The 27,585-nt window shown below is 42.8% G+C and overlaps 2 protein-coding genes across 3 annotated transcripts; one reads left to right on the top strand and one right to left on the bottom strand.

Annotated features, from left to right (window-relative positions):
• Positions 1-1,017: 1,017 nt before the first annotated feature.
• On the bottom strand, positions 1,018-20,532 carry LOC109903464 (ATP-binding cassette sub-family F member 1). 2 transcript variants are annotated; one of them, XM_020500202.2, is made up of 24 exons: positions 20,254-20,498; positions 19,599-19,645; positions 19,392-19,463; positions 18,842-18,968; positions 18,688-18,719; positions 18,442-18,543; positions 17,924-17,986; positions 17,505-17,597; positions 17,292-17,360; positions 16,739-16,813; positions 16,514-16,609; positions 9,740-9,862; positions 8,885-9,071; positions 8,571-8,710; positions 8,065-8,213; positions 7,480-7,563; positions 7,198-7,322; positions 5,310-5,422; positions 5,034-5,208; positions 4,878-4,952; positions 4,722-4,792; positions 4,396-4,597; positions 4,170-4,307; positions 1,018-1,893 (listed from the first exon to the last, which is right to left on the bottom strand). In XM_020500202.2, the coding sequence occupies exons 1-24, from the start codon at positions 20,321-20,323 to the stop codon at positions 1,727-1,729; spliced, it is 2,595 nt and encodes an 864-aa protein (XP_020355791.1). In that variant the 5' UTR covers positions 20,324-20,498; the 3' UTR covers positions 1,018-1,726. The 2 variants fall into 2 exon arrangements, with proteins under 2 accessions (XP_020355791.1, XP_020355792.1); XM_020500203.2 differs by lacking the exon at positions 17,924-17,986 and having other exon boundaries at positions 20,254-20,532.
• A 1,728-nt stretch (positions 20,533-22,260) lies between these two features.
• On the top strand, positions 22,261-26,885 carry LOC109903463 (uncharacterized). The gene is made up of 7 exons (XM_020500201.2): positions 22,261-22,469; positions 24,238-24,472; positions 24,599-25,294; positions 25,386-25,474; positions 25,631-25,831; positions 25,990-26,059; positions 26,203-26,885. Exons 2-7 carry the CDS (start codon positions 24,374-24,376, stop codon positions 26,386-26,388), a joined length of 1,341 nt encoding a protein of 446 aa, XP_020355790.1. The 5' UTR covers positions 22,261-22,469; positions 24,238-24,373; the 3' UTR covers positions 26,389-26,885.
• Positions 26,886-27,585: the final 700 nt, after the last annotated feature.

The following is a 27,585-nucleotide window of genomic DNA, read 5'->3' on the forward strand; positions in this document are numbered from 1 at the left end:
AGTATCAATAGCCACAGTAAAACGAGTTCTACATCGACATAACCTGAAAGGCCGCTCAGCAAGAAGCCACTGCTCAAAAACTGCCATAAAAATACCAGACTACAGTTTGCAACTGCACATGGGGACAAAGATTGTACTTTTTGGAGAATGTCCTCTGGTCTAATGAAACAAAAATAACTGTTTAGCCATAATGACCATCATGTTTGGAGGAAAAAGTGAGAGGCTTGCAAGACGAAGAACACCATCCCAACCGTGAAGCATGGGGGTGGCAGCATCATGTTTGGGGGTGCTTTGCTGCAGGAGGGACTGGCGCAATTGACAAAATAGATGGCATCATGAGGGATGGAAAATTGTGGAAATATTGAAGCAACATCTCAAGACGTCAGTCAGGAAATGGGTCTTCCAAAGTTGTGGCAAAATGGCTTAAGGACAACATAGTCACGGTGTTGGAGTGGCCATCACAAAGCCCTGACCTCAATCCTATAGAAAATCTGTGGGCAGAACTGAAAATGTGTGTGTGAGCAAGGAGGCCTACAAATCTGACTGTTACACCAGCTCTGTCAGGAGGAATGGGCCAAAATTCACCCACCTTATTGTGGGAAGCTTGTGGAAGGCTACCTGAAATGTTTGACCCAAGTCAAAAAATGTAAAGGCAATGCTACCAAATACTAATTGAGTGAGTGTATGTAAACTCTGACCCATTGGGAATGTGATGAAAGAAATAAAAGCTGAAATCACTATTATTGACATTTCACATTAAAATAAAATGGTGATCCTAACTGACTTAAGACAGGGAATTTTTACTAGTATTAAATGTCAGGAATTGTGAAAATGAGTTTAAATGTATTTGGCTAAGGTGTATGGAAACTTCCTACTTCTACTGTGTGTAGAGGTAAAGTGACAACAACAGCATGACTGATAAGTGAATAATCAGCTCATGTACATGAGAAATCTGTCTAATCTGTTCTACATCTATGCTCAATGTTTAATATTTAGAGACAAGTTGTACAATAGACATTAAGATGCAAAATCCATTTATTGAATTGCCTTTTTGTCTGTAGTAAATACTTAATCATACAGGTGTCAACATGTTTATTCCCAGGTAATAAGAGCTTGGTTTCTACATGTGTGGATCCACTGGTAATGTATTGCCATTTCCTCTATAATAGAAATACTTCAGCATGTTGCTATTTCTGTCCCATTGTCACCTGGGTGAGACATGCCCACTTGTCCAGTCAAATTCTGAATTCCAAATCACACCCTATCTTTTCAGATATACAGTTGTGTGGAGGGGGTGGCAAATTGGACTCAAGAAAATGTATGCATCTCATAGGCCGAGAGGATACTGCAGTACACCAGGGGTGTATTCTCAATACTCTTAACGTGGCTTCCTCGCCACACCTTTCTTCAAATAAACTGATTTGGGAGAGACTTAAGCCATGATGCTTATTCAAATAAGTGGTGAACGATCAGGCGAGACAAGAAAACAAAGCCACTTTAGACTATCGAGATACACTCCAGCAGTTAACTGAGTTAATGACATAGCCAGCTTCAGTGGTAGGTTATTTTGCATTACATTTCCATTTCCTCCTGGGGTCTGTTCAAAATGGTACCCTATTCCCTACATAGTGCAGTACATTTGACCAGGGCCCATAGTGCTCTGGTGATAAATGGTGCAGTACAGGGAATAGAGTGCCAATAGAGCCCCGGTTCTGCAGTAGGTAGGTCACTCTTTGACCTTGTGGACCAGGGTCTCCCCCAGTGATTCCAGGACCTCCCGTTTGTAGTCCTCGAAGTCCCCGTCTATCTGGTTGACAGACCGATCCTCCACCACCCACAGCTGACAGGCTGTCTCAGTGATCAGCCGGGCATCGTGGCTCACGATGATCACAGCTATGGAGGGACAACAGCAAGGAATGAACATGTTACATATGAGAAACACTGTCAGAAGAGTCTACCAAAAGGCACTATCAGCAGCATGCTAATTATGTTTGATGTTGAGACATTTTATTTATGCCGCCACCACTGTTCCCAGCTCCCCCGGGAATGCCCCGCAGGAGAAATATCAGCACGAGATTGAACTTAACTAAAAGGGGAAAACTAGTTAACACTTCCCTCTACTGTGCGAATTGTGATCAAATCAACATACCGAAACAAAATGAACAATGCAATAGATTTTATTGTAGGCAGAGCACATTACAGTCGGATTCTATTGCATTGACAGGCACAATTCAGGCCCATACTTTACACAAACCGGTGTGCCATAACCAATCAGACCTCAGTATCCCTATATGCAAATAGACCATCGCCATATGGATCTGTGCCATTTACTTTGAACTGGACTGTGTTTACAGCATGAGTGGTCGAGAGTAGATGTGCTTGTTTTGAGCTCAAAGCAAGAGCTGCATGTAGCCAGGTGTGTATATTTGTTCATATTCTTTGCTAGTTTGAGTTATTAGCCCAGTTATAGCTAATTTCTAGTCAACAATGGGGCAGTGGTTGCTTCCTACAAGAGCACAAAAGTGTGCATTTCTAGCCATCTTTGAAAAGCAAGTTAGGTAAAGAGCAGTGTTGCATTTTGAGACGGGCTTGAATAAGCTAAGTAGTCAATCGGCAGAGTGTAGCATAATTTGTCTGATTCTCTGTAATAATAGTATGGTAATAATGAATTTTACACTGAACAGAAATATAAACACAGTTTCATGAGCTGAAATAAAAGATAACAGAAGTGTTCCATACACACAAAAAGCTTATTTCTCTCATTTTGGGCACAAATTTGTTTACATCCCTGTTAGTGAGCATCTCTCCTTAGCCAAGATAATCCACACTTGTCAGGTGGATGGATTATCAAGAAGCTGATTATTAAACAGCATTATCATTACACAGGTGCACCTTGTGCTGGGGACAATAATATGCAGTTTTGTCTCACAACACAATGCCACAGATGCCAATTGCACTCTCTCTCAACTTGACATGCTAACTGCATGAATGTCCTCCTGAGCTGTTGCCAGAGAATTGAATGTTAATTTCTCTACCATAAGCTGCCTCCAACATTGTTTTAGAAAATTTGGTAGTACATCCAACCGGTCTCACAACCGCAGACCAGGTGTATGGTGACGTGTGGGTGAGCGGTTTGCCCTATGGGAGGGATGGGGTTATGGGCAGGCATAAGCTATAGACTATGAACACAATTGCATTTTATCGATGGCAATTTGAATGCACAGAGATAACGTGATGAGATCTTGAGGCCTGTCGTTGTGCCATTCATCCGCTGTCATCACATCATGTTTCAGCATGATAATGCATTTCCCCATGTCTCAAGAATCTGTACACAATTCCTGGAAGCTGAAAATGTCCCAGTTCTTCCATGCTCTGCATACTCTTATCCATTGTTACCCATTGAGCACGTTTGGGATGCTCTGGATCTACATGTAAGACAACGTGTTCCAGTTCCCGCCAATGTCCAGCAACTTCGCACAACCAAGAGTGGGACAACATTCCACAATCAACAGCCTGATCAACTTTATGAGAAGGAGATGTGGTCTCATGCAGCAGGACACATCAGATACGGACTAGTTTTCTTATCACGCCCCTACTTTCTTTTTCAAGGTACCTGTGACCAACAGATGCATATCTGTATTCCCAGTCCTGTGATATCCATAGATTAGGGCCTAATTAATTCATTTCAATTGACTAATTTCCTAATATGAACTATAGCTCAGTAAAATCTTTGAAATTGTTGCATGTTGTGCGTTTAGATTTTTGTAAAGTTGTTTCTTGCATCAATTTGTTTCAGTCACCTTGTCTGAAGGACAAGTGGATAAACATTAACCTGTCAATCCCTACATGTTTTATTTCATTTTTTCAAAAGTCTCATGGAATGTAAGGCCTATATTTAACACCACACATTGGCTGCTACTGTAGAATGAATGATAGAACAGCTATTTCCATGATAATATATTTTGGCCCTATTTCCATGTAAACGCACGCCAGAAGTTAAACAGAATTTTCACAACGTTCAAGTTCGTGCTCAGCAGACCTGAAATTTCCTCAAACAATTAGAGGGAACATTGGCCACAGCTACCCCATATCTGAGGCGACTTTCTGATCCTACATTTAAACAAAAGAAACCCTCAATACCAAACAGCCTCTTGTATTTGTGTACATACCTCCTTTGTACTCATTAATTGCTTCTGATAAGGCATCGATCGACTCAATGTCCAGGTTGTTAGTAGGCTCATCTAGGATGAGAACGTCAGGTTGTCGACAGGCCAGCTCAGCGAATACCACTCGGGCTTTCTGACCACCTGGATGGAGGGGAACATAAACAGATTGACAATGGATGATGGTGTGTGTGCTTGCACATGTGTGTGCATGCATGTTTCTATTCCTAACCTGATAGCTTGGAGATCTGGATGGTGTGTGCATGACTCTCCAGTCCGAAGCGGCCCAGACACTTCCTGCTGTCCTGGTAGGGCAGGTTGAAGTTCCTCTGGAGGTACTCTGTAGCTGCCTCCTCCATGTTCAGCTGGTCAGCATATTGCTGGTTAAAGAAGCCCACCTTCAGCCGATGGTTCTTTCTCATCTCCCCCTTGATCTGAAAGGCAAATCAACACACATTTAGTCTGACACACAGTTATACCCATCAGTGAAAAAGCAGATGCCGTATTTGCATTTGTAAGGATACTTTTGTTGTTATTTTTGTTTGGAGGCAAACTCACTGGATTTAACCTGCCAGTGAGAAGTAGTAGTAGGGTACTCTTCCCGACTCCATTGGGTCCAACTATACAAACTGAACAAGGATAAAGAGCTGTCAGGTATAGTATGGAGGCTAATGACATGGCCCAGGTTTTCAAACAGAAATAATTTCTCCATACTTCTAGTCTCCATGTCGATACCAAAGTCCACATTCTTGAAGAGAGGTTTGTGTCCTTCAAAGGCAAAGTCCACACCTGAGACAGACAGAGAGCGGAGGGTTAACAGGGATATACAAAGAGAGAGAGAGGAAGAGGAAAAAGAGAGGGAGAACTCACTGTGCAGTCCGAGGATGGGAGGAGAGAGAGAAGGGGGGTTGGGGAAGGTGAATTTGACAGTGTACTCTTTGGGTCGTTTGAGCAGCTCTGTTGCTTCCAGACTCTCCTCTTCCACCCCTCCCTTCTTCTTTCCCTTCGCCTGCTTCCTGGTCAAGGCTTCCTTAGTCTGCTTCTCCTAGAGAGATAGACAGAAAACAGTGGATGATGGGAGAAGTACAGAGAGCGAGACAGATCCAGGTAGAACCATGTCTAAACAGGTAGCTGAACTAAACTTACGGCCTGTTTGGTGGACTTCCCCCCAGCCTTGAGATCCTTGAGCTTCTTCTCCTGTTTGTCGTACTGTTTCTGGAGCTCCTTCTGCTTCTGAACGTACATCTTCTTAAACGTTACTGAGAGGGAGACAGAGTGAAAAATACATTTGAGTAAATTAGCAGACACTCGTATCCAGATGTAGTGCAACAGTTCATCTTAAGATAGCTAGGTGAGACATAGCTCAGTCATAAATAACCAAATCTCAGTTGTATCAACTGTCAGTGCAAGTGGAAAAAGACAAGTGCGAGGGTTAGATGCCCCTAGCATGCAAAAGACAACTGATGCTACTCCTGGAGAGATCAGATACATGTTCTACATTAATAGAACACGTACCTACACAAAAACAAATGCAATATACAACAATTTCAAAGATTTGACTAAATTACAGTTCATTAGGCCCTAATCAATGGATTTCACAGGACTTGGAATACAGATATGCATCTGTTGGTCAAAGATACCTTAAAAAAAAGATAGGGGTGTGGATCAGAAATCCAGTCAGCATCTGGTGTGACCACTATTTTCCTCATGCAGCGACACATCTCCTTCGCATTGAGTTGATCAGGCTGTTGATTGTGGCCTGTGGAATGCTGTCCTACTCTTCTTCAATGGCTGTGCGAAGTTGCTGGATATTGGCTGGAACTGTAACACATGTCGATCCAGAGCATCCCAAGCATGGTCAAAGGGTGACATGTCTGGTATGCAGGCCATGGAAGAACAGGGAAAATTTCAGTTTCTAGGAATTGTGTACAGATTCTTGCAACATGGGGCCGTGCGTTATCATGCTGAAACATCAGGTGATGGAGGTGGATGAATGGCATGACAATGGGCCTTCAGGATCTCGTCACAGTATTTCTGCGCATTCACATTGCCATCGATACAATGCAATTGTGTTCGTAGCGAATGCCTATCCATACTATACCCACGCCACCACCGCAGGGTACTCTGTTCGTAACATTGACATCAGCAAACCTCTCGCCCATACAACTCCAAACACACTGTTTTCCATCTGCCTGGTACAGTTGAAAACAAGATTCATCTGTGAAGAGAACACTTCTCCAGCTTGCCAGTGGTCATCTAAGGTGAGTATTTGCCCACAGAAGTCAGTTATGCCCCCGAACTGCAGTCAGGTCAAGAACCTGGTGAGGACAATGAGCACGCAGATGATCTTCCCTGAGACGGTTTGTGCAGAAACTATTTGCAAACCTACAGTTTTATCAGCTGTCCAGGTGGCTGGTCTCAGTCAAACCCGCAGGTGAAGATCCTGGGCTGGCGTGGTTACACATGGTCTGCGGTTGTGAGGTCGGTTGGACATGCGGCCAAATTCTCTAAAACGACGTTGGAGGCGGATTATGGTAGAGAAATGAACATTCAATGCTGTGGCAACAGCTCTGGTGGATATTCCTGCAGTCAACATGCCAATTGCACTCTCCCTCAAAACTTGAGACATCTGCGGCATTGTGTTGTGTGACAAAACTGCACATTTTAGAGTGACCTTTTATTGTCCCCAGTACAAGGTGCACCTGTGTAATGATCATGCTGTTTAATCAGCTTCTTGATATGCCACACCTGTCAGGTGGATGGCAAAGGAGAAATGCTCACTAACAGGGATCTAAACACATTTGTACAGAATTTTTTTGAGAAACAAGCTTTTTGTGCGTACGGAACACTTCTGGAATCTTTTATTTCATCTCATGAAACATGGGACCAACAATTTACATGTTGAATTGATATTTTTGTTCAGTGTAGTATGTCAATAACCAAATACACACATTTTTGTTTTGTGTTGTGTTGAAGTATTTCCAGGCTAACAGTTTGTGGGGAAGGAGAAAGAATGTACATAGCAAATACTCACAGTAGTTCCCTCTGTAGTAGTAAAGTTTCTGGTTGTCCAGGTGAACGATGTCAGTACACACATCGTCCAGGAAACTCTGGTCGTGAGACACGATGAGGAGAGTCTTCTTCCAGCCCTGAAGGTAGCTAGGTGGAGAGATTGATATATTAGCCACTGTAGTTTATCATTCACAGATGCAGGGCTGAAAGGAGACCCATTGAGTAAGCAGCTGTATGTTGTGTGGTGTCCTGTCCCTGGGAAATAAATTATATTTAAGTAAAAGACTGTGTGGTGTGCCCTTACTTGTTGAGCCAGATGACAGCGTTGAGGTCAAGATGGTTGGTGGGCTCATCCAGCATCAGCAGGGTGGGCTCCATGAACAGAGCTCTGGTAGGAGAGAGCCACAGGAAGCTTAGGTTCGAGTTTTCACTGCTGTTTTTATCTCTGTTATGCTTTTGTTTTATTATCTCTAAAAGTGACGCTGCAAAAATGCACTTTTTAAAAAGTAGCTAAAGAAAAAACAATTGAAGCAATTGCCATATAGCTAAAACCTCTAAATAAAAAATCCCTTCAGATCTATATAAGTGCCTAAGCAGGGCAAGGGGGTCTACAGATATAGGATCTTCATTTGACCTATGTTGTTACGGTAAAATAATCCTGCAGCAACAGGATTTGAATGTTAAGTCCATAATGTTGCTTGATCGGTGGTTATGCTATTAGCTGGCCAAAACTGGGTTACATAAAGTGCGATACTGTTAATAACCATGTGGTAGTGTGGGTTTTCAGTGAATTTATTGAAATCATGAAACTCATCTGCATTTCAAATTCTCAGCAACAAAAGAGTGATCAAATTAAGATCCTACACCTGGAATTCCAAAAAAGTCTTACCTGGCAAGTGAGACTCTCATCCTCCAGCCTCCAGAGAACTTCTTGGTAGCTCGATTCTGCATCTCTGGGGTGAAGGAGAGACCAGCCAGGATACGACGGGCTTTAGCCTCCGCTGCTGCTGCCCCGATGATCCTCAACTCCTCATAGACCTGGTTGAGACGGACACACAATATGTAGACAAGCAGTGGCTTAGTCTATTGACAGATATTATATTTCTGTCTTAATGCAGCCTAAGAGACAATAACTCCAAAGTCTGTTACCACAGTCTGAATTAAAAAACGGTGTCTAGAAAAAAAACAGATAAGTTCTTAAAATGAGAGAGTAGTAAAAAAAATAAAAAAAGTAATAAAAGTCATGCTGGTAAATAACCATGTTTACTAAACAAATAACATTATCATAGAAATTAGGAAGTGGATATTTCACCTGGCAGATCTAACTAAATTGTATAAATAGTTTTTATTTTATTTAACTAGGCATTAGGGTTTCATTATAATGCTTCACCATACCTTGTCCAGTCTCTCAGCCACGCTGTCTTCTCCTTTCTCCAGCAGAGCCTGGAGTTGTCTCTCCTCTTCTAGGAGCTTCAGACGCCTCGTGTCTGCCTTCAACACAGCCTGGACCGCCGGGGTGTCATCAGCTATCACCTCTATGGAGAGAGACATAGGGTGTTAGAGAGGGTTGGGGTGAAGGGAGAAGAGGAGTAGAGAGAGGAGTGTTGAGACAGGGGGTAGGGACAAAAGACATGCAAACAGATAGATGATGAGAGACAGAGAGAAGGGTATGATGGGGTGGGGTATTCTTCAGAGGGCAAGTGAAATACCTTGCTCACAGAGCAGCACGTCAATGTTAGGAGGGATACTGAGAGCTCTGTTGGCGATATGTTTCAGGAGAGTGGTCTTCCCCTTTCCGTTAGGTCCAACCAGACCGTAGCGTCTTCCTGCCACCACCAGGAGATCTGCGTTGACAAACAGCTCCTTCCCGTGAGCTGATATACTGAACCTCTCCAGCTGGGGGAGACATTAAAACACTGAAACCCCTACAGGTGAACTCTGATACTCATGGATTCCCACTTGACATTCTGCAGGCAGGATGGGCAACTGGTGGCCCGAAGGCCCTCTGATCAATTTACATTTTTGTTTTTAATTAGGAACTCAGTTAGGGTGTCAACTTACTGTTACACATAAGGGCAGTAGAATACACAAGGTGCAATTTCGAAATTTGGTTGTGCATTAGCAGTTGTCGTCTTGTTATGTCAAGTCAGTCAGCAAATCTAAAAAATTTTAGCTGACATGGACTAAGTTAGTTTAGCGGCCAGCTATCTAAACTTACTATCATGGTCGAATTAACGTCCGGGGTGCCCCCATTGATTTTGTTAGTTAGTCCCAATCAGATATCATATTCAAAAATGAAAACATTTCTCTCCACCCTATGGCAAAATGTGTAGAATTACAGGAAATTAGTTATAAAACTGAATAATCTTCTCTGACCATGGGGTTTTGTGGCCCCCACCCCCATCAAAGATGCCCATTCCACAGTATAGAATGGTTGAAGGGACCACCTCATACTGTCTATGTTTAATACATTTTCTTCAGTATTCAAGAACTATGTTCTATTAACTTTTCACTTAATTTTTCAGAATAAAGTAACACTCGATGAGTTGAGACGGTCAGGTCACCTTGATATCTGATGCGTTCTCCAGCATGGCCTGCCTGGAAGACAACTCAGCCTGGGACACTGAGAAATCGCCCTCGATGGCGTTGGCAGCACGCACACTGGCCACCTGCTTCTCATATTCTATCTAGAAACACAGAGGCATGGACACACACTTCCAATGAATAAAAAGCTTCTTCTGTGTCTGGTCGAGCATACACTACCGGTCAAAAGTTTTAGAACACCTACTAATGCAAGGGTTTTTCTTTATTTGTACTATTTTCTACATTGTAGAATACGAGTGAAGACAACACACATATGGAATTATATAGTAACCAAAAAAGTGTTAAATCAAAATATATTTTATATTTGAGATTCTTCAAATAGCCACCCTGACTATGGTGCCGGAAGAAATGGCAGCAGTTTTACGGGCGCCCAACCAATTGCTATTATGTGGGGGTTTTTCCACGTTATTTGTAACTTATTTTGTACACAATGATTCTGCAACCGTATCTTCCTGCAAAAAAGAGCTTCTGCATATCAGGACAGCGATCACTCACCTCGGATTAGACAAAGATTTTTTTCTTCAACAAGCAGGACACACAGGACATTCTCCAAACACCCGACAAGGCCAACATCCCAGTTATTGGCAAGAGGAAGCGACACAGGTACAGAGGACAAAGAGCCGGATGCCTGGTAAAGACCCAGAAAATGCAAGTGGGAAAGCTGCCGTTACCGTCAATACTACTCGCCAACGTGCAATCATTGGACAATAAACTAGACGAGGTACGATCACAAATATCCTACCAACAGGACATCAAAAACTGTAATATCCTATGTTTCACGGAATCGTGGCTGAATGACGACATGGATTTTCAGCTAGTGGGATATACGCTGCACCGGCAGGATAGAACAGCACACTCCGGTAAGACGAGGGGAGGCGGTCTGTGCATATTTGTAAACAACAGCTGGTGCACGAAATCTACTGGAAGTCTGTAGATTTTGCTCGCCTGGAGTATATTGGGATAAATTGAGGGCAACACTACTTGCGTAGAGTTTTCAGCTATACCTTCGTGGTTGTTTATTTACCACCACAGACAGATGCTGGCACTAAGACCACACTCAGTCAGCTGTATAAGGAAATAAGCAAACAGGAAACCACTCACCCAGAGGCGACGCTCCTAGTAGCCAGAGACTTTTATGCAGGGAAACTTAAATCAGTTCTACCAAATTTCCATCAACATGTTAAATGTGTAACCAGAGGGAAAGGAGTACACCACATCAGTCACTCGCTTTATCAATAAGTGCATTGAGGACGTCGTCCCCACAGTGACTGTACCCCAACCAGAAGCCATGTATTACAGGCAACATTCGCACTGAGATAAAGGGTAGAGCCGCTGCATTCAAGATGCAGGACTCTAACCCGGAAGCTAACAAGAAATCTTGCTATGCCCTGCGACAAACCATCAAACAGGCAAAGCGTCAATACAGGGCTAAGATTGAATCATACTACATCGGCTCGGATGCTCGTCTTATGTGGCAAGGCTTGCAAACTACTACAGACTTCAAAGGGAAGCACAGCCGCGAGCTGCCCAGTGTCACGAGCCTACCAGACGAGCTAAATCACTTCTATGCTTGCTTCAAGGCAAGAAACACTGAGGCATGCATGAGAGCATCAGCTGTTCTGGACGACTTTGTGATCAAGCTCTCCGTAGCCAACGTGAGTAAGACCTTTAAACAGGTCAACATACACAAGGCTGCGGGGCCAGACGGGTTACCAGGACGTGTGCTCCGGGCATGTGCTGACCAACTGGCAGCTGTCTTCACTGACATTTTCAACATGTCCCTGATAGTCTGTAATACCAACATGATTCAAGCAGACCACCATAGTCCCTGTGCCCAAGAACACAAAGGTAACCTGCCTAAATGACTAGAGACCCGTAGCACTCACATCCGTAGCCATGAAGTGCTTTGAAAGGTTGGTAATGGCTCACATCAACACCATTATCCCAGAAACCCTAGACCCACTCCAATTTGCATACCGCCCAAACAGATCTACAGATGATGCAATTTCTATTGCACTCCACACTGCCCTTTCCCACCTGGACAAAATAAACACTTATGTGCAGTGGGGTAAAAAAGTATTTAGTCAGCCACCAATTGTGCAAGTTCTCCCACTTAAAAAGATCAGAGAGGCCTGTAATTTTCATCATAGGTTCACTTCAACTATGACAGACAAAATGAGAAGAAAAAAAAAATCCAGAAAATCACATTGTAGGATTTTTTATGAATTTATTAGCAAATTATGGTGGAAAATAAGTATTTGGTCAATAACAAAAGTTTCTCAATACTTTGTTTTAAACCCTTTATTGGCAATGACAGAGGTCAAACGTTTACTGTAAGTCTTCACAAGGTTTTCACACACTGTTGCTGGTATTTTGGCCAATTCCTCCATGCAGATCTCCTCTAGAGCAGTGATGTTTTGGGGCTGTTGCTGGGCAACACGGACTGTCAACTCCCTCCAAAGATTTTCTATGGGGTTGAGAACTGGAGACTGGCTAGGCCACTCCAGGACCTTGAAATGCTTCTTACGAAGCCACTCCTTCGTTGCCCTGGCGGTGTGTTTGGGATCATTGTCATGCTGAAAGACCCAGCCACGTTTCATCTGGGGCGGCAGGGTAGCCTAGTGGTTAGAGAGTTCAAACCCCCGAGCTGACAAGGTACAAATCTGTCGTTCTGCCCCTGAACAGGCAGTTAACCCACTGTTCCTAGGCCGTCATTGAAAATAAGAATTTGTTCTTAACTGACTTGCCTGGTTAAATAAAGGTAAAATAAAAAATGCCCTTGCTGATGGAAGGTTTTCACTCAAAATCTCACGATACATGGCCCCATTCATTGAGTCGTCCTGGTCCCTTTGCAGAAAAACAGCCCCAAAGCATGATGTTTCCACCCCCATGCTTCACAGTAGGTATGGTGTTCTTTGGATGCAACTCAGCATTCTTTGTCCTCCAAACACGACGAGTTGAGATTTTACCAAAAAGTTATATTTTGGTTTCATCTGACCATATGACATTCTCCCAATCTTCTTCTGGATCATCCAAATGCTCTCTAGCAAACTTCAGACGGGCCTGGACATGTACTGGCTTAAGCACGGGGACATGTCTGGCACTGCAGGATTTGAGCCCCTGGCGGTGTAGTGTGTTACTGATGGTAGGCTTTGTTACTTTGGTCCCAGCTCTCTGCAGGTCATTCACTAGGTCCCGCCGTGTGGTTCTGGGATTTTTGCTCACCGTTCTTGTGATCATTTTGACCCCATGGGGTGAGATCTTGTGTGGAGCCCCAGATTGAGGGAGATTATCAGTGGTATGTCTTCCATTTCCCAATAATTGCTCCCAAAGTTGATTTCTTCAAACCAAGCTTCTTACCTATTGCAGATTCAGTCTTGCTAGCCTGGTGCAGGTCTACAATTTTGTTTCTGGTGTCCTTTGACAGCTCTTTGGTCTTGGCCATAGTGGAGTTTGGAGTGTGACTGTTTGAGGTTGTGGACAGGTGTCTTTTATACTGATAACAAGTTCAAACAGGTGAACTTAATACAGGTAACGAGTGGAGGACAGAGGAGCCTCTTAAAGAAGAAGTTACAGGTCTGTGAGAGCCAGAAATCTTGCTTGTTTGTAGGTGACCAAATACTTAATTTCCACCATAATTTGCAAATAAATTAATAAAAAATTCAACAATGTGATTTTCTGGATTTTTTTTCTCATTTTTTCTGTCATAGTTGAAATGTACCTATGATGAAAATTACAGGCCTCTCTCATATTTTTAAGTGGGAGAACTTGCACAATTGGTGGTGATCTAATACTTTTTTTGCCCCACTGTATGTGAGAATGTTATTAATTTACTACAGCTCAGCGCTCAACACCATAGTACCCTCAAAGCTCATCACTAAGCTAAGGATCCTGGACTTCCTGATGGGCCGCCCCCAGGTGGTGAGGGTAGGTAGCAACACATTGCCACGCTGATCCTCAACACTGGAGCTCCCCAGGGGTGAGTGCTCAGTGCCCTCCTCTACTCCCTATTCACCCACGACTGCATGGCCAGGCACGACTCCAACACCATCGTTAAGTTTGCTGATGACACAGCAGTGGTAGGCCTGATCACCGAAAACGATGAGACAGCCTAAAGGGAGAAGGTCAGAGACCTGGCCGTGTGGTACCAGGACAACAACCTCTCCCTCAACGTGATCAAGACAAAGGAGATGATCGTGGACTACATGAAAAGGAGGACTGAGCACGCCCCCCTTCTCGGGGTTGTAGTGGAGCAGGTTGAGAGCTTCAAGTTCCTTGGTGTCCACATCAACAACAAACTAGAATGGTCCAAACACACCAAGACAGTCGTGAAGAGGGCACAACAAAGCCTATTCCTCCTCAGGAAACTAAAAAGATTTGTCATGGGTCCTGAGATCCTCAAAAGGTTCTACAGCTGCAACATCGAGAGCATCCTAACTGGTTGCATCACTGCCTCTTACCACAAGGCACTACCAGCAGCCCTTCGTTGTGCGTCAAGCATTGCGCTGTTTATGACTTCAAGCCTATCAACTCCCGAGATGAGGCTGGTGTAACCGAAGTAAAATGGCTAGCTAGTAAGCGCGCGCTAATAGGATTTCAAACGTCACTCGCTCTGAGCCTTCTAGTAGTTGTTCCCCTTGCTCTGCATGGGTAACGCTGGTTCGATGGTGGCTGTTTTCGTTGTGTTGCTGGTTCGAGCCCAGGGAGGAGCGAGTAGAGGGATGGAAGCTATACTGTTACACTGGCAATACTAAAGTGCCTATAAAAACATCCAATAATCAAAGGTTAATGAAATACAAATGGTATAGAGGGAAATAGTCCTATAATAACTACAACCTAAAACGTCTTACCTGGGAATATTGAAGACTCATGTTAAAAGGAACCACCAACTTTCATATGTTCTCATCTTCTGAGCAAGGAACTGAAACGTTAGCTTTTTTACATGGCACATATTGCACTTTTACTTTCTTCTCCAACACTTTGTTTTTGCATTATTTAAACCAAATTGAACATGTTTCATTATTTACTTGAGGCTAAATCGATTTTATTGATGTATTATATTAAGTTAAAATAAGTGTTCATTCAGTATTGTTACAATTGTCATTATTACAAATAAATCGGCCGATTAATCGGTATCGATTAATACTACCTCAATCAGCCTGACTAACCGGTGTCCGTATGTAGCCTCGCTACATTTATACCCTCGCTACTGTATATAGCCTGTCTTTTTACTGTTGTTTTATTTCTTTACCTACCTACTGTTCACCTAATACCTTTTTTGCACTCTTGGTTAGAGCCTGTAAGTAAGCATTTCACTGTAAGGTCTACCTGTTGTATTCGGCCACGTGATAAATAAACTTTGATTTCCTTGTTGACAGCTTTGCACACTCTTGGCAATCTCTCAACCAGCTTCATGATGTAGTCACCTGGAATGCATTTCAATTAACAGGTGTGCCTTGTTCAAAGTTAATTTGTGGAATTTCTTTCCTTCTTAATGCTATTGAGCCAATCAGTTGTGTTGTGACGAGGCGGGGTGGGGGGGTAAACAGAAGATAATTTGGTAAAAGACCAAGTCCAAATTATGGCAAGAACAGCTGAAATAAGCAAAGAGAAATGACAGTCCATCATTACTTTAAGACATGAAGGTCAGTCAATGCGAACATAAGAACTTTGAAAGTTTCTTCAAGTACAGTCGCGAAAACCATCAAGTGCTATGATGAAACTGGCTCTCATGAAGACCGCCACAGGAAAGGAAGACCCAGAGTTACCTCTGCTGCAGAGAATAAGTTCATTAGAGTTAACTGCACCTCAGATTGCAGACCAAATAAATGCTTCACAGAGTTCAAGTAACAGACACATCTCAACATCAACTGTTCAGAGGAGACTGTGAATCAGGCCTTCATGGTCATAATTGATGCAAAGAAACAACTGCTAAAGGACACCAACAAGAAGAAGAGACTTGCTTGGGCCAAGAAACACGAGCAATGGAGTCCAAATTGGAGATTTTCGTTCCCAACTGCCATGACTTTGTGAGACGTGGTGTGGGTGAAAGGATGATCACTGCATGTGTATTTCCTACCGTAAAAGCATGGAGGAGGTGGTGTTATTGTGTGGGGGTGCTTTGCTGGTGACATTGTCTGATTTATTTAGAATTCAAGGCAAACTTAACCAACATGGCTACCACATCATTCTGCAGTGAAACGCCATCCTATCTGGTTTGCGCTTAGTGGGACTATCATTTGTTTTTCAACAGGACAATGACCCAACACACCTCTAGGCTGTGTAAGGGCTATTTTAACAATAAGGAGAGTGATGGAGTGCTGCATCAGATGACCTCCTCGTCTCCACAATTACCCAACCTCAACCCAATGGAGATGGTTTGGGATGAGTCAGACCAGAGTGAAGGAAAAGCAGCCAACAAGTGCTCAGCATATGTGGGAACTCCCAAGACTTTTGTAAAAGCATTCCAGGTGAAGCTGGTTGAGAGAATGCCAAGAGTGTGCAAAGCTGTCATCAAAGCAAAGTGTGGCTATTTGAAGAATCTCAAATATAAAATATATTTAGATTTGTTTAACACTTTTTTGGTTTCTACATGATTCCATACGTGTTATTTCATAGCTTTGACATCATCACTACTATTCTACAATGTAGAAAATAGTTCAAATAAAGAAAAACCCTTGAATGAGTAGGTGTTCTAAAACTATTGACCGGTAGTGTATGTATAGACTGGTTACCATTTTCTTTTTCTTCTTCTTCTCCTTCTTGCTCATGTTGGCAAAGGGGTCGTCACCTTTCTCCTGCTCCTGCTCTGCGATCACATCTTCAGCACACTGACAGTAGAAAGGGAGGCAGACAGAGAGAGAGCCAGTTCTATGAGAGGGAGTTAGGCATTCTATGGTGGCTCTACATGCTATGTATGACCCTTCCATATAGCACTCAGATTAGACATAAAAACACACCTTCATTGTGTCGTCTTCATCGTCTTCACCCTCTTCATCTTCGCTGCGAGGCGGGCGAGCAGGTTTGTTCATCCTCTGAATAGGACAAGTCACATAGCATTATGGTTTTACAGAAACTACCTTGACAAGACATTAAGTGTAACCGTGACCCATACACTGTTGCCATGCATTATATTGGCCTGCATTCTTGACAGTTTACAGGTGGGGGTATTGGGACTTGGTCACAATATACGTCGCTAAATATGATTTTTTTCAATCGAATGCCATCCCTACATTCCAGAAGGAAAACTGTTTTAAACAAAGTTTGTGTTGTTAACACCAAAGAGAGGGCGGCAGGGTAGCCTAGTGGTTAGAGCGTTGGACTAGTAACCGGAAGGTTGCAAGTTCAAATCCCCGAGCTGACAAGGTACAAATCTGTCGTTCTGCCCCTGAACAGGCAGTTAACCTGTTCCTAGGCCGTCATTGAAAATAAGAATGTGTTCTTAACTGACTTGCCTAGTAAAATAAAGGTAAAATAAAATAAAAAAAACACCAAAGAGAGCTCTTCACTCACCTTGGGCTGTTCCTTCTTGCCTTTCTTCGGCTGAGGCTTCTCCTCCTCTGCTTCATCTTCCTCAGTTGCCTACAAGGGAAGAGAAAAGGAGTCTCTCATTTAGTTCTCAACATAATGCTGAATCCCAAATCAATACTCTCTAGATGCTCCTGTAGATCTAAAATGATTTGATAGGTGTAAGCAATATTCCACCAAGCCAATCAGAAGCCTGACCTTGGATGTTGTTTTAGCCTCTGGGTTCTTGTTTACCGCTTTTTTCTCATCCTTGTCTTTCTTCTCTTCCTCCGCCTCATCATCGGAGGGAGCCTGTTATTATGTAGTAAAAATTGAGTGAGTCTCCATGTCTGGGAACAAGTGAGATCAGACTCACACGGTTTTATTGTATTGAGTATCTCAGTGGGTTAGATCTGCAGATATGAGGTGTACGAAGAGAAAAGACATCAAACAAAGAGTAGAGTGGAATAAAAGGAAATGGATTGAGAAGGGAACGTGTTAGTGAACATTTAAAATGTGCTGCTTATCAACTCTGTTGGATGGGAAACAGATAGGCACAGGGGCGAAGGGTATGAAGAAAGGGGAAAGGAGAGGGAAAGAAAAGAGTGCAGAAGGAGAAGAAACATTCCATCACCCACCTTTGCATTTGGTTTTGGCTTAGGTTTATCTTTTTTCTTGCCCTTCTGCACCTTCTCAACCTCCTGTGTTAAAGTATTAAAGACGCACGGAGACAGATACACCAGTTCCTTTATATTAGACATGTCCTTACACCAGACCACCATGTCATTATGACGAAAAATAACATGCTTGATTCAAATCATTAGATTCTAAGTGCCTTGCAAGCCCCAACCTTTCTGCTAATTTGTCCAAAGCATGTAGATGAAATGCAAAAAAATGTAATCATTTAGGGATCACTAAGAATATGGATGTGAACATGTGTAGCAGGTCTTATTGTGAGTGTGTGATGAAATCCAAAGGAGAAGAGAAGGCAGTAGAAAAGGAAGAGGAAAGAACAATACAAGGAGGGATGGATGAATTAGTAAACATAAACACATTCTTAGAGATGCCTGGACCTCTGAAACAAAAAGTATCAATAGAATCAACATTCAAAGTTAGAGAACATGATACATAAACATAAGAAGCAAACCCCACACACCTTCATCCGTCTCTCTTCTTCATCATTATCATCCTCCCCTCCAGCCACTCCATCATCACCATCACTGTCTCCCTGACTGAGAGCTGCAAATATGTTCCCTGCCTGAGACAACAAAAATAACAAATACAATTTAAAAGTGGATTATAGTGTAGTCTCCCCTCAAAATGAAATAGAATAGGACAGTGATCAAATCTGCTAAGACTGTAGATATAGTGACCAAGACTGTTGCATGCACAACACACTCACCTTATTTCCCTTGCCTTTTCTGGGGGCCACAACTGAAATAAGAGAGAGAGCAAGAAGTTGATGAAAGTCTCGTTAAGCTATCAACTCTGCACATTTCCAGCTTGAAATGTATACATCATTTATGTTTGACAGACTTACTAAGCAGTCAACTTACCCTCCTCTTCCTCGTCATCGCTGGCTTGCACTGACAGCTTCTTCAGTTTCTCCATCATATCCTCGTCATCATCATCGTCTCCCTCGCCACCTTTACCTTTCCGCCGGTCTTTCTTTTTCTTCTGAGGCTGAGAGCAAGAGAGATTATATTAGATGGGCATGAAGGTTTACATGATAACTACTAGGGTTAGGTATTAGCAGGGAGGGACCACACGAAACACATAGGTCATGATTTAAAAAAATAAATATATATATATATATATATATATATATATCAATCATGATGTTCTATGTTGGAGATTCAATACTGCAAGCTAGCTACAACTCTGGCTAGTAGTGGCTACCTCCCCAACCTCTTCAAACTCATCTTCTGTCTTTCAAGAGAGCAAATTAGGTGGGATGGGAAGAAACATAACAATTATGTAATAGGTGGACCTATTAATGACAACATATCACTGGACATTGTGTTATTGATACAGTAATGCAAAAATAAGTAATCCAACTGAAAATGACCCATATGATCATCTGTATTAGTAAAGGAAAACAATTACCTGCTTTCCTTGAGTCTCCTTCACCACAGGTCCATCCTCCTTTTTGTTATCTGTGGCCAGCTCATCAAAGAACTGTGAGAGAGAGTGTGTGACAGTCAATGAGAGATGTTGATACATTTTGATTAATGTGTTCACACATCGACGATTACATTTTCTTTCTCGCCTCATTCAATCTACTAAAAATATCCCCAAAAGACGTATACTCACACTCTTCTTCCCCTTCTTATCCTTCTTTCCTTTCTTTACTGATTTTTCTGAAGTGGGGAGAGAAAATGTAGGCAACAAAATTAGCAAGTTTGTCATCAACATATGGATGCACTGAGTGACAAAAGAGAGGGTCAGAATGAGCCGGCGGGGAGGTAAAGCCCGTTATAAGGGAAGCGGGGCTGGCGCATTTTCAGAATGACTTTTGGCAACACAGCAGTTCTTCTAACAATGCATATTAGCTATGACAGAGCTAACCTTCTCTTCATGACTTCGAATGAATGAGAAATGCATAACTAGCCATGACCCTGTGTTGATTATTCTTCCACAAAGGACCCCTTTTACATGTTGAAGTGTTTCTCTACTTGACTGTCAAGTAGAGAGAACAATGAATCATGTCTGACAATTACAAGGAATGCATATGGCATTGCATCATTTTCAAAACATTGATAGCAAGTTAGCTAACGTAGTTTCTAGGTAGTTAACCATCGCCAAAGCCACACTGCTGTCAAAATAATCCCTATCATATGACAGCCAGGACAGCTACTTGTTAATTACATTTCACATTGATGCACAATAGCTAACGTTAACAACTGTGGTGCAGTGGCTGGAAAGGATTCAGATGTAACCGTTAGCTTAGCTGCTAACAATTAGCTACCTGCCGCCGCTGGTGGGGCTGCTCCCTCTTCTCCTTCCCATTCTGCATCTTCTTTTGCTTTCTTGGGCATTTCCGTATATTTATTTATACGTATATTAACAGATAACCACCTGAATGTGTCTTCTAATAACTTAAAAGCAGTGGTAAGAGTGGCTGTCAGTGAAGCGCAAGTGTTTTGTCACAACACATGCGGCCTGAGAATTTCTCTCTTCATGACGTAGCGAGAGCACCACCAAAGAGGAAGAAGCAAAGCGAGAGGCCTAACTCAATGACGTGTATAAACACATCATTGGCCCAGCTCGGCCAAAAATCTTCTCCATCAGGTGGCATTTTTCGTTTCTTCTCCATCAGGTGGCATTTTTCGTTTCTTTCAATTCAATTCAATTCAAGGGCTTTATTGGCATGGGAAACATGTGTTAACATTGCCAAATCAAGTGAGGTAGATAATATATAAAGTGAATATATAAAGTGAAATAAACCATAAAAATTAACAGTAAACATTACACATACAGAAGTTTCAAAACAATAAAGACATTACAAATGTCATATTATATATATATATATATACAGTGTTTTAACAATGTACAAATGGTAAAGGACACAAGATAAAATAAATAAGCATAAATATGGGTTGTATTTACAATGGTGTGTGTTCTTCACTGGTTGCCCTTTTCTCGTGGCAACAGGTCGCAAATCTTGCTGCTGGGATGGCACACTGTGGAATTTCACCCAGTAGATATGGGAGTTTTTCAAAATTGGATTTGTTTTCGAATTCTTTGTGTATCTGTGTAATCTGAGGGAAATATGTCTCTCTAATATGGTCATACATTGGGCAGGAGGTTAGGAAGTGCAGCTCAGTTTCCACCTCATTTTGTGGGCAGTGAGCACATAGCCTGTCTTCTCTTTCTCTCAGCAAGCGAGGAGTTTTCGTATGGAGGTCAATGAGTGTCGAATTTGGTCCATAAAGAAATTGTTGGGGTAAACAGTAAAAGTTACACTCACAAAAGTTTCAGAGGACTAGAGACATTTCAAATGTCATCATGTGGCTATGTACAGTTTATAACAATGTGAAAATAGTAAATTACAAAAGGGAAAAATAAACATAAATATGGGTGGTATTTACAATGTTTTTTGTTCTTCAATGGTTGCCCTTTTCTTGTGGGAACAGGTCACAAATCTTGCTGCTGTGATGGCACACTGGTATTTCACCCAATAGATATGAGTTTATGAAAATTGGATTTGTTTTCAAATTCTTTGTGGGTCTGTGTAATCTGAGAAAATATGTGTCTCTTATATGGTCATACATTTGCCAGGTTAGGAAGTGCAGCTCATTTTCCACCTAATTTTCTGGGCAGTGTGTCTTCTCTTGAGAGCCAGGTCTGACTATGGCTGCCTCTCTCAATAGCAAGGCTATGCTCACTGTCTGAATATAATCAAAGATGTCCTTAATCTTGGATCAATTACAGCGGGCAGATATTCTGCCACTCTCCATTGAATATAGGCGGTTGACTTCAACAACCCTCGTCGAATATTTAAAAAGTAACAATGAAATGTATCCACAAATCCTAAGAAAGGATAGGCGGGCGCTAGACAGCCCGCAGAGACGCTTTATGGACAACGAGACCCATTGTTAGGGGGTGGACACTAGTATCTTGTCAGTATATCCATAATCTTTGACACCACCGAGTTTCATTCGCTAGTGAAAGAAAAGCAAAATTTCACAGCGCCACCAGTAGGTTTGTCACACAATTGTAGTCTTTTGTGAGTAAAAAAAGCAATTGATAGTGAAATAATAATTGTGTTTAATGGATAGGATAAGTATTACATAATTATATGTTTTCTCAATAAATTGCTTGAAAAGTTTCATTAAAAATTTAGCTAAAGAAGGTAGTCTAGACCTACAAAATGTTTACAGCAGTATTCGATGTAATACTAGTATAGTCAGACTGAAATATGCATTCTCCACCAATCAGAGCTACGCCGGTGTATGACGTCTGGCGTTTTTCTTCTAGAAACGTTCCTACGCTTGCGTGAGGCGCGTTGCTGCTGGACAAGGACATTGGGAAATGGAATGACATTTGTGTAACGTTTGATAACTTCCAATTTTGTAACATTACGTGGGAAATAAAAAGTAAAGTACCTGACTTGGAGGATTATCATCTGGTCCTTGCTAAACTGACTCATCGCAATTTCTATCCAATCCGCTTCTGACACAGGTAACATGCTAGCTCCTAGCTAACCCAATGTTGTGCTGACATGTGATCTAGCTGCTAGCTTATCAACTAACAAGTTAGCGAGTTGTAGAACGTTGGAGTGCGTTTTACAACTACATTGAGGGGTCCCTATATTCGTCAATCAATGATGTATTTCCATACATAACATCAGTTGCTGCATGGTTCACTTGTTTCTGGTTGTGTCTGTACGATTGTTAATCGTCCAACCAATCCACTCGGCTACCAAAGGTTGAATGTCAGTTCACGTTTGATAAAGTCTAGAACGTGAAATGTTACATCACAGTATTGTATAATATTGTAGCTGCCAGAAAAATGGGTTGCAATCTATTCTGCCTCTGCAATCATGAGTAAATATCGTTCGTCTTAATGACAAACACGTACTGTTAGGTATGCACGGTTTTTCTATGTAATGTATCAACATCATGGTTCTAAAGTTATAGAAGAAACATCACGATATTCGCTACTGTAGTTATCGAGTTAAAATGTACCAAATTACTGTGTTATTGGGAAGACGAGACGTCTGAGTATCAATTACGATCTCGTGGTTTGCGGTTTCCACCACTCACTGTCATGGGCAGTGTTGTCAACTCCTCGGTAAGGAAAGTTGGTATTGGCTGTCCTAGAAGTCGCTAAATGATATCACCTAATTTGCATAATTGTCCATGTGCATGTAATTGTGATGGACGCTGTAGGAGAGAGGAATAAGGTTGTGGGAGAGACAAAGCGTGAGTAAAAAACACCCTAAATATGTTCAGAACTACAAATGAACTTCTGTCATTCTTGGGAGTTTTTTATGTCACAATTCCAACCCTACTTTATCCGGGCTTGGGACCGGCAAAAGTGACCCAGAAGAGAGACTCTGGCGGAGTTACTTAGTTTTTTAGTTTAGTTTTTTACATTTACATCCCACCCTGAATGTAAGCCAGGGCGGGATCAGCCAGCTGCAGCTTCCCGCATACGCGATTCATTTGCAGTCTGGACGCCAGGGGTGAACATCTCCTGCTCTGACTGCAGTTGGGAGGGACTGCTGCGCACATCTGCTGCTCGTTGAGAAGAGTAGGAACGATACGTGCTTTCATGTCAGAGTCTCCAATAACACCAGAAAAAGTCGCAAAATTTGTCGCTAGTCGCTTTTTTGAAAATGTCGCTAGAGGGGTCTGAATACTCCTAAGTTGTCAACACTGGCTCTAAAAAGATCTTTCAAGTGGGGTGGGTTAAACTTTAAAGTAAAGGAGGACCGACATGCTTCAAATCTTTTTGCTCCTAGATGATCACTTCCAAGGCTGTGTTGTGTTGATTTATGGTAATTTGGCAAAAAGTTTAAAAGGAAAATTCAGTCAAATACTGAATTTGAACTTGAACCACTCTAAATCCAGGGACATTTAAAAATGTCTTGAATCATTCCCACCTCATTGATATTCTCTTCCATATCTAGAATTGAGTATTTGGAAACAAAACCAATCTGTGAAATTCCATGGATGCTAGATCTGACCTTTGTCATGGTATAGGCATGCATGTATGTGTTATGCGTACCGTATGTATACCTGTCTGGCATAGCAGTGGGTGCCAGTAGTATGAAGGTCACATGGGTCTTGATTTACAGCCTAGCAACCTATGCATGAACTCTCAACTGTTCCTTGAGGAGCCTACACATTCACACACCAGGCCATATGATCATATGGACATATCATTGAGACGATGGTCTAAAAATAACTGTTCACCCTCAACTGCCCCCCCCCCCCTTATCTAGGTTTCTTAATTGGGATTGAGAGGGGACCAAGAAGATAAAGAGCTGGTCCTTCCTTTGGGTGGCTGTGGCATGATGGTCTGGTGACTGTCTGGGGTGTCCCCTGGTGACTGGGGTTACACCCTACCCCCTGTCTTGAATGGCTGCATGTAGAGGGGCCCTCGCCTTGTGGGCGGGGTGTGTGAGGAGCCATGGCAACAGGCAACCAGTCAAGCAACAGTGCTGGAGTCTTGCACAGGTATTGTCTCGACAGATAGGCCTACATTAATTATTTGAATAAATGCAAGGCTGGATCCAAGTCTGGGACCAGGCTATATAAGAGCACCTTGTGGAAAATCTTTACTTGTCCTATGTGAATTTGCAGGCGCTGGTTGTGCAGTGGAGTGGACAGATTCGGCCTCTCAGCAGCGCGTCATGGGCCCTGGTTCCCCCCAACAGTCTGAGGTACCAGAACATCAAGCAGCCATCCCTGTCACACCCCTTCCACCATGCCAGCCACAGCCAGATGCCCCCGGGCCTGGACGAGGACTGGGAAGAGACTGTCAGCCTGTGTGTGCTGGTGCGGACTGTCCCTGGGGAGTGTGATGACCAGCACACCCTGGTGGAGGTGCCTCTGTTTGGGCAGACTAAACTAAGTGAGATCCTTGCTCCGAGAGGAGTCAGTAGGCCCGTGGAGTTCCTCTTCCCCATGACCACTGTGGATGGGAGCCGAGAGGATGACATCAGCGTTGGGAAGATGAACAAGGGAGAATGGCTGCATGATGATGCAGAAAAGAGGGAGAGAGGATCGTTCCGAAGGCTGTTTGAGACGGAAGGATGTCCTGCTCCATTTATGTATGGATCCAGGTTTTACTGCTTCCACTGTCCTGGAATGGAGCCGTTACCTGGTTACGGGGACAAATCGGGCAATATGATTGGACTAGAGAAAGAGTTGTCGCTGTTCCACACCTCTCTGTATAGTAGCTACACAGAGAGAGAGACAGTGGAGGGGGGACACAGCGACAAAGAGAGGGAGGATGAGGAGAAACTGGCCTTGATGTATGAAAAGCTGAGGATTGAGGTAAGAGGGGTTTGTTTGTTAAAGAGTGCTGTTTGATGGCATACACTGCTATTTAGTTATTAGTATTGATTATCATTTGTTTGATTTGCAGCTTCCAAGTTTTTTTGTGAAGAGTCATGACTACACCATGTACACAAATGATATGGAGTTCGTCAACTGTATTCTAAATGCCAAGACCAGGTAAACACTACATTCTGGCTACTCAATAGCAGTTCACTTCTTAAATTGAAATGGAATTGACCCGAACCCTGATATTTATACGTATGTAACTACACACATTTACACCCCCATAATAGGTCTATATTATAATACAGTTATACTGTCTCTATCCTCTAGGGGCAGAGTTCTGTACCAGCTGAGCCTGTCTCTGTGGAGGCTGCTGTGTCTCTGTTACTATGCTGAGGCCCGGTTAGAGGTACTGAAACTGACTAAGCACCCAGAGGACAGGACCATCAAGGCCAGGTGGAGGGTCAGAGGACTGCCCTTCCTCTCTCTGCTGCTGAGATTCTACCGCAAGGACAAAACTGACCTCTACAGGTACAGAAACCTGACTGGGATATGTTCATCTTTACATAATGTTCAGATATAAATGTATTGATTTGGTATTGGAATGGATAGGGGTTCTAGTCAGTGTTCCTCTTCATTGTTAATTACTTTTGATCATTCATACTCTAGTAAACACAGTCTTTCAACAGGTCATATGATGCGTTCTCCACCTTCTACCTTGGCCATGATGGACTCATACACTGTCACAAAGTGGAAAAAGTGAGTGGCCCTGTTGTGTACTGTCTCCTCTGACTCTGAAATGGACATGCCTACAAATTGCTGAGAAATATTATCAGATTCTCTGCCTTGCCTAAACTGATCACATCAAACTTGCTGAGTATTGTTTTCCCATCTTCCTCCAGATGATGAAGGCCCAGCCGCCCATCCTGCCCAGGGTGACCACTCTGCTAGCGGGGGCCCTTGTGGCCCTGGGGGTCCAGGAGCACCGGCCGGCCCTCAACCTCCTGCCCCCCCTGCTCTCCTCCCTCCGACAGAGCCGAGACGGAGAGAAAGGAGGGTCTAGAGGAAGGAGCATGTGTGTACCATGAGAGGAGTAACGCGCACAGAGAGGGAAACATGTGATCAATGTTGTCCAGAAAAACAACTTGTTTATCCCTGATCACCCGTACAATCTCCCCCTATTGTGCGCCTGCTCTGGGGGGAATTTTTTAAATTAAAATAAACCTTTCCAAACCCGTTCTCTCTCTGGACTCCCACAGCAATCGAATAGCCGCTAATATTTTAGTTCATATGCAATCCAGAACTTCAGTTTATCCAATAAGTTGAGTTGATAACTTGATCAGTACCCTGTTAACGCACAAACAAATGATCGCACGGCACTGAGTGACTGCTTGTGGGATGTTGAACCTCTCTTTGGGCCTAAACGCTCACCATGCACATAGCCTGCTGCTCATAAAAGTATCTGCTAAATGGTGTATATTATTGGACAACCCTATTTTCACTACATTACATGAAGACACTGTTAAATGCAAAAAAATAAAAAATAAGAAATGCAAGCTTAGTATTAGCTTAGCTTAAAGTTAAATTGATGAGTCATTATTGGAATCAGTCATTTTGTGTTTCATGTGTTCTCAGCCTATGGGGCAGTCAAGCGTGCCTGGGAACTGGGCACACATTTGCCACTGGTTTCCGTTGAATACAGTTGTCACTGGTGAATGCATTGTTGTAACAGTTTGCACACAGCCCAAGAAACCCTTTACTGAGGCCAGGGGGTCTTAATATGGAGAGATTAGACCCCATTCCATATAGCCAGTTGAAGTTGTCTTATCTATGGCCTGCCATGACTCAATGTGGGCCTTGTTCTAACAGACCCTCTGATCTCTGTGTGCCAGTGGAAAGTCATGGAGAGAGCATCCATGTGGCATAAAGCAACCTAATGCATGATGTGTCGGTCTCTCTGTCCCTGTACAATCTTATTTTGAAGTGTACATGTCAATCTCATAAGACTCTTATTTTGAAGAGCCTTAAATCTCATGTCCTCATTGCTGTACCTTTAACTCACAACCCCATTTATACCTTGGTTGGAAACTGCTAATGTCCTTCCATGTTGGATGGTTAACTTGCTGTCAGGGAGAAGAGACGGCTGCAGACTGGCTGGCTTGCAGTTAATGTTTGACCTGACCTCAGCTCATGTCCCTGACACTGCAACACAGTTGCATGACATACACTACATGACAACGTATGTGGACACCTGCTCAATGACCCTCTAATTCCAAAATCATGGG

The sequence above is a fragment of the Oncorhynchus kisutch genome, linkage group LG14 (genome assembly GCF_002021735.2).
Source record: "Oncorhynchus kisutch isolate 150728-3 linkage group LG14, Okis_V2, whole genome shotgun sequence".
Classification (NCBI taxonomy): Eukaryota; Metazoa; Chordata; class Actinopteri; order Salmoniformes; family Salmonidae; genus Oncorhynchus; species Oncorhynchus kisutch.

Excerpts from the sequence above, each read along its gene's own strand:
- LOC109903464 (XM_020500202.2), bottom strand. The coding sequence starts at position 20,323 with ATGCCCAAGAAAGCAAAAGAAGATGCAGAATGGGAAGGAGAAGAGGGA. Across the intron at positions 9,072-9,739 it reads AGAACGCATCAGATATCAAG|CTGGAGAGGTTCAGTATATC; the intron begins GTGACCTGACCG and ends TGTCTCCCCCAG. Across the intron at positions 4,598-4,721 it reads TCACTGGCAGGTTAAATCCA|ATCAAGGGGGAGATGAGAAA; the intron begins GTGAGTTTGCCT and ends TTTGCCTTTCAG.
- LOC109903463 (XM_020500201.2), top strand. The coding sequence starts at position 24,374 with ATGGCTGCATGTAGAGGGGCCCTCGCCTTGTGGGCGGGGTGTGTGAGG. Across the intron at positions 25,475-25,630 it reads ATTCTAAATGCCAAGACCAG|GGGCAGAGTTCTGTACCAGC; the intron begins GTAAACACTACA and ends TCTATCCTCTAG. Across the intron at positions 26,060-26,202 it reads ACTGTCACAAAGTGGAAAAA|ATGATGAAGGCCCAGCCGCC; the intron begins GTGAGTGGCCCT and ends ATCTTCCTCCAG.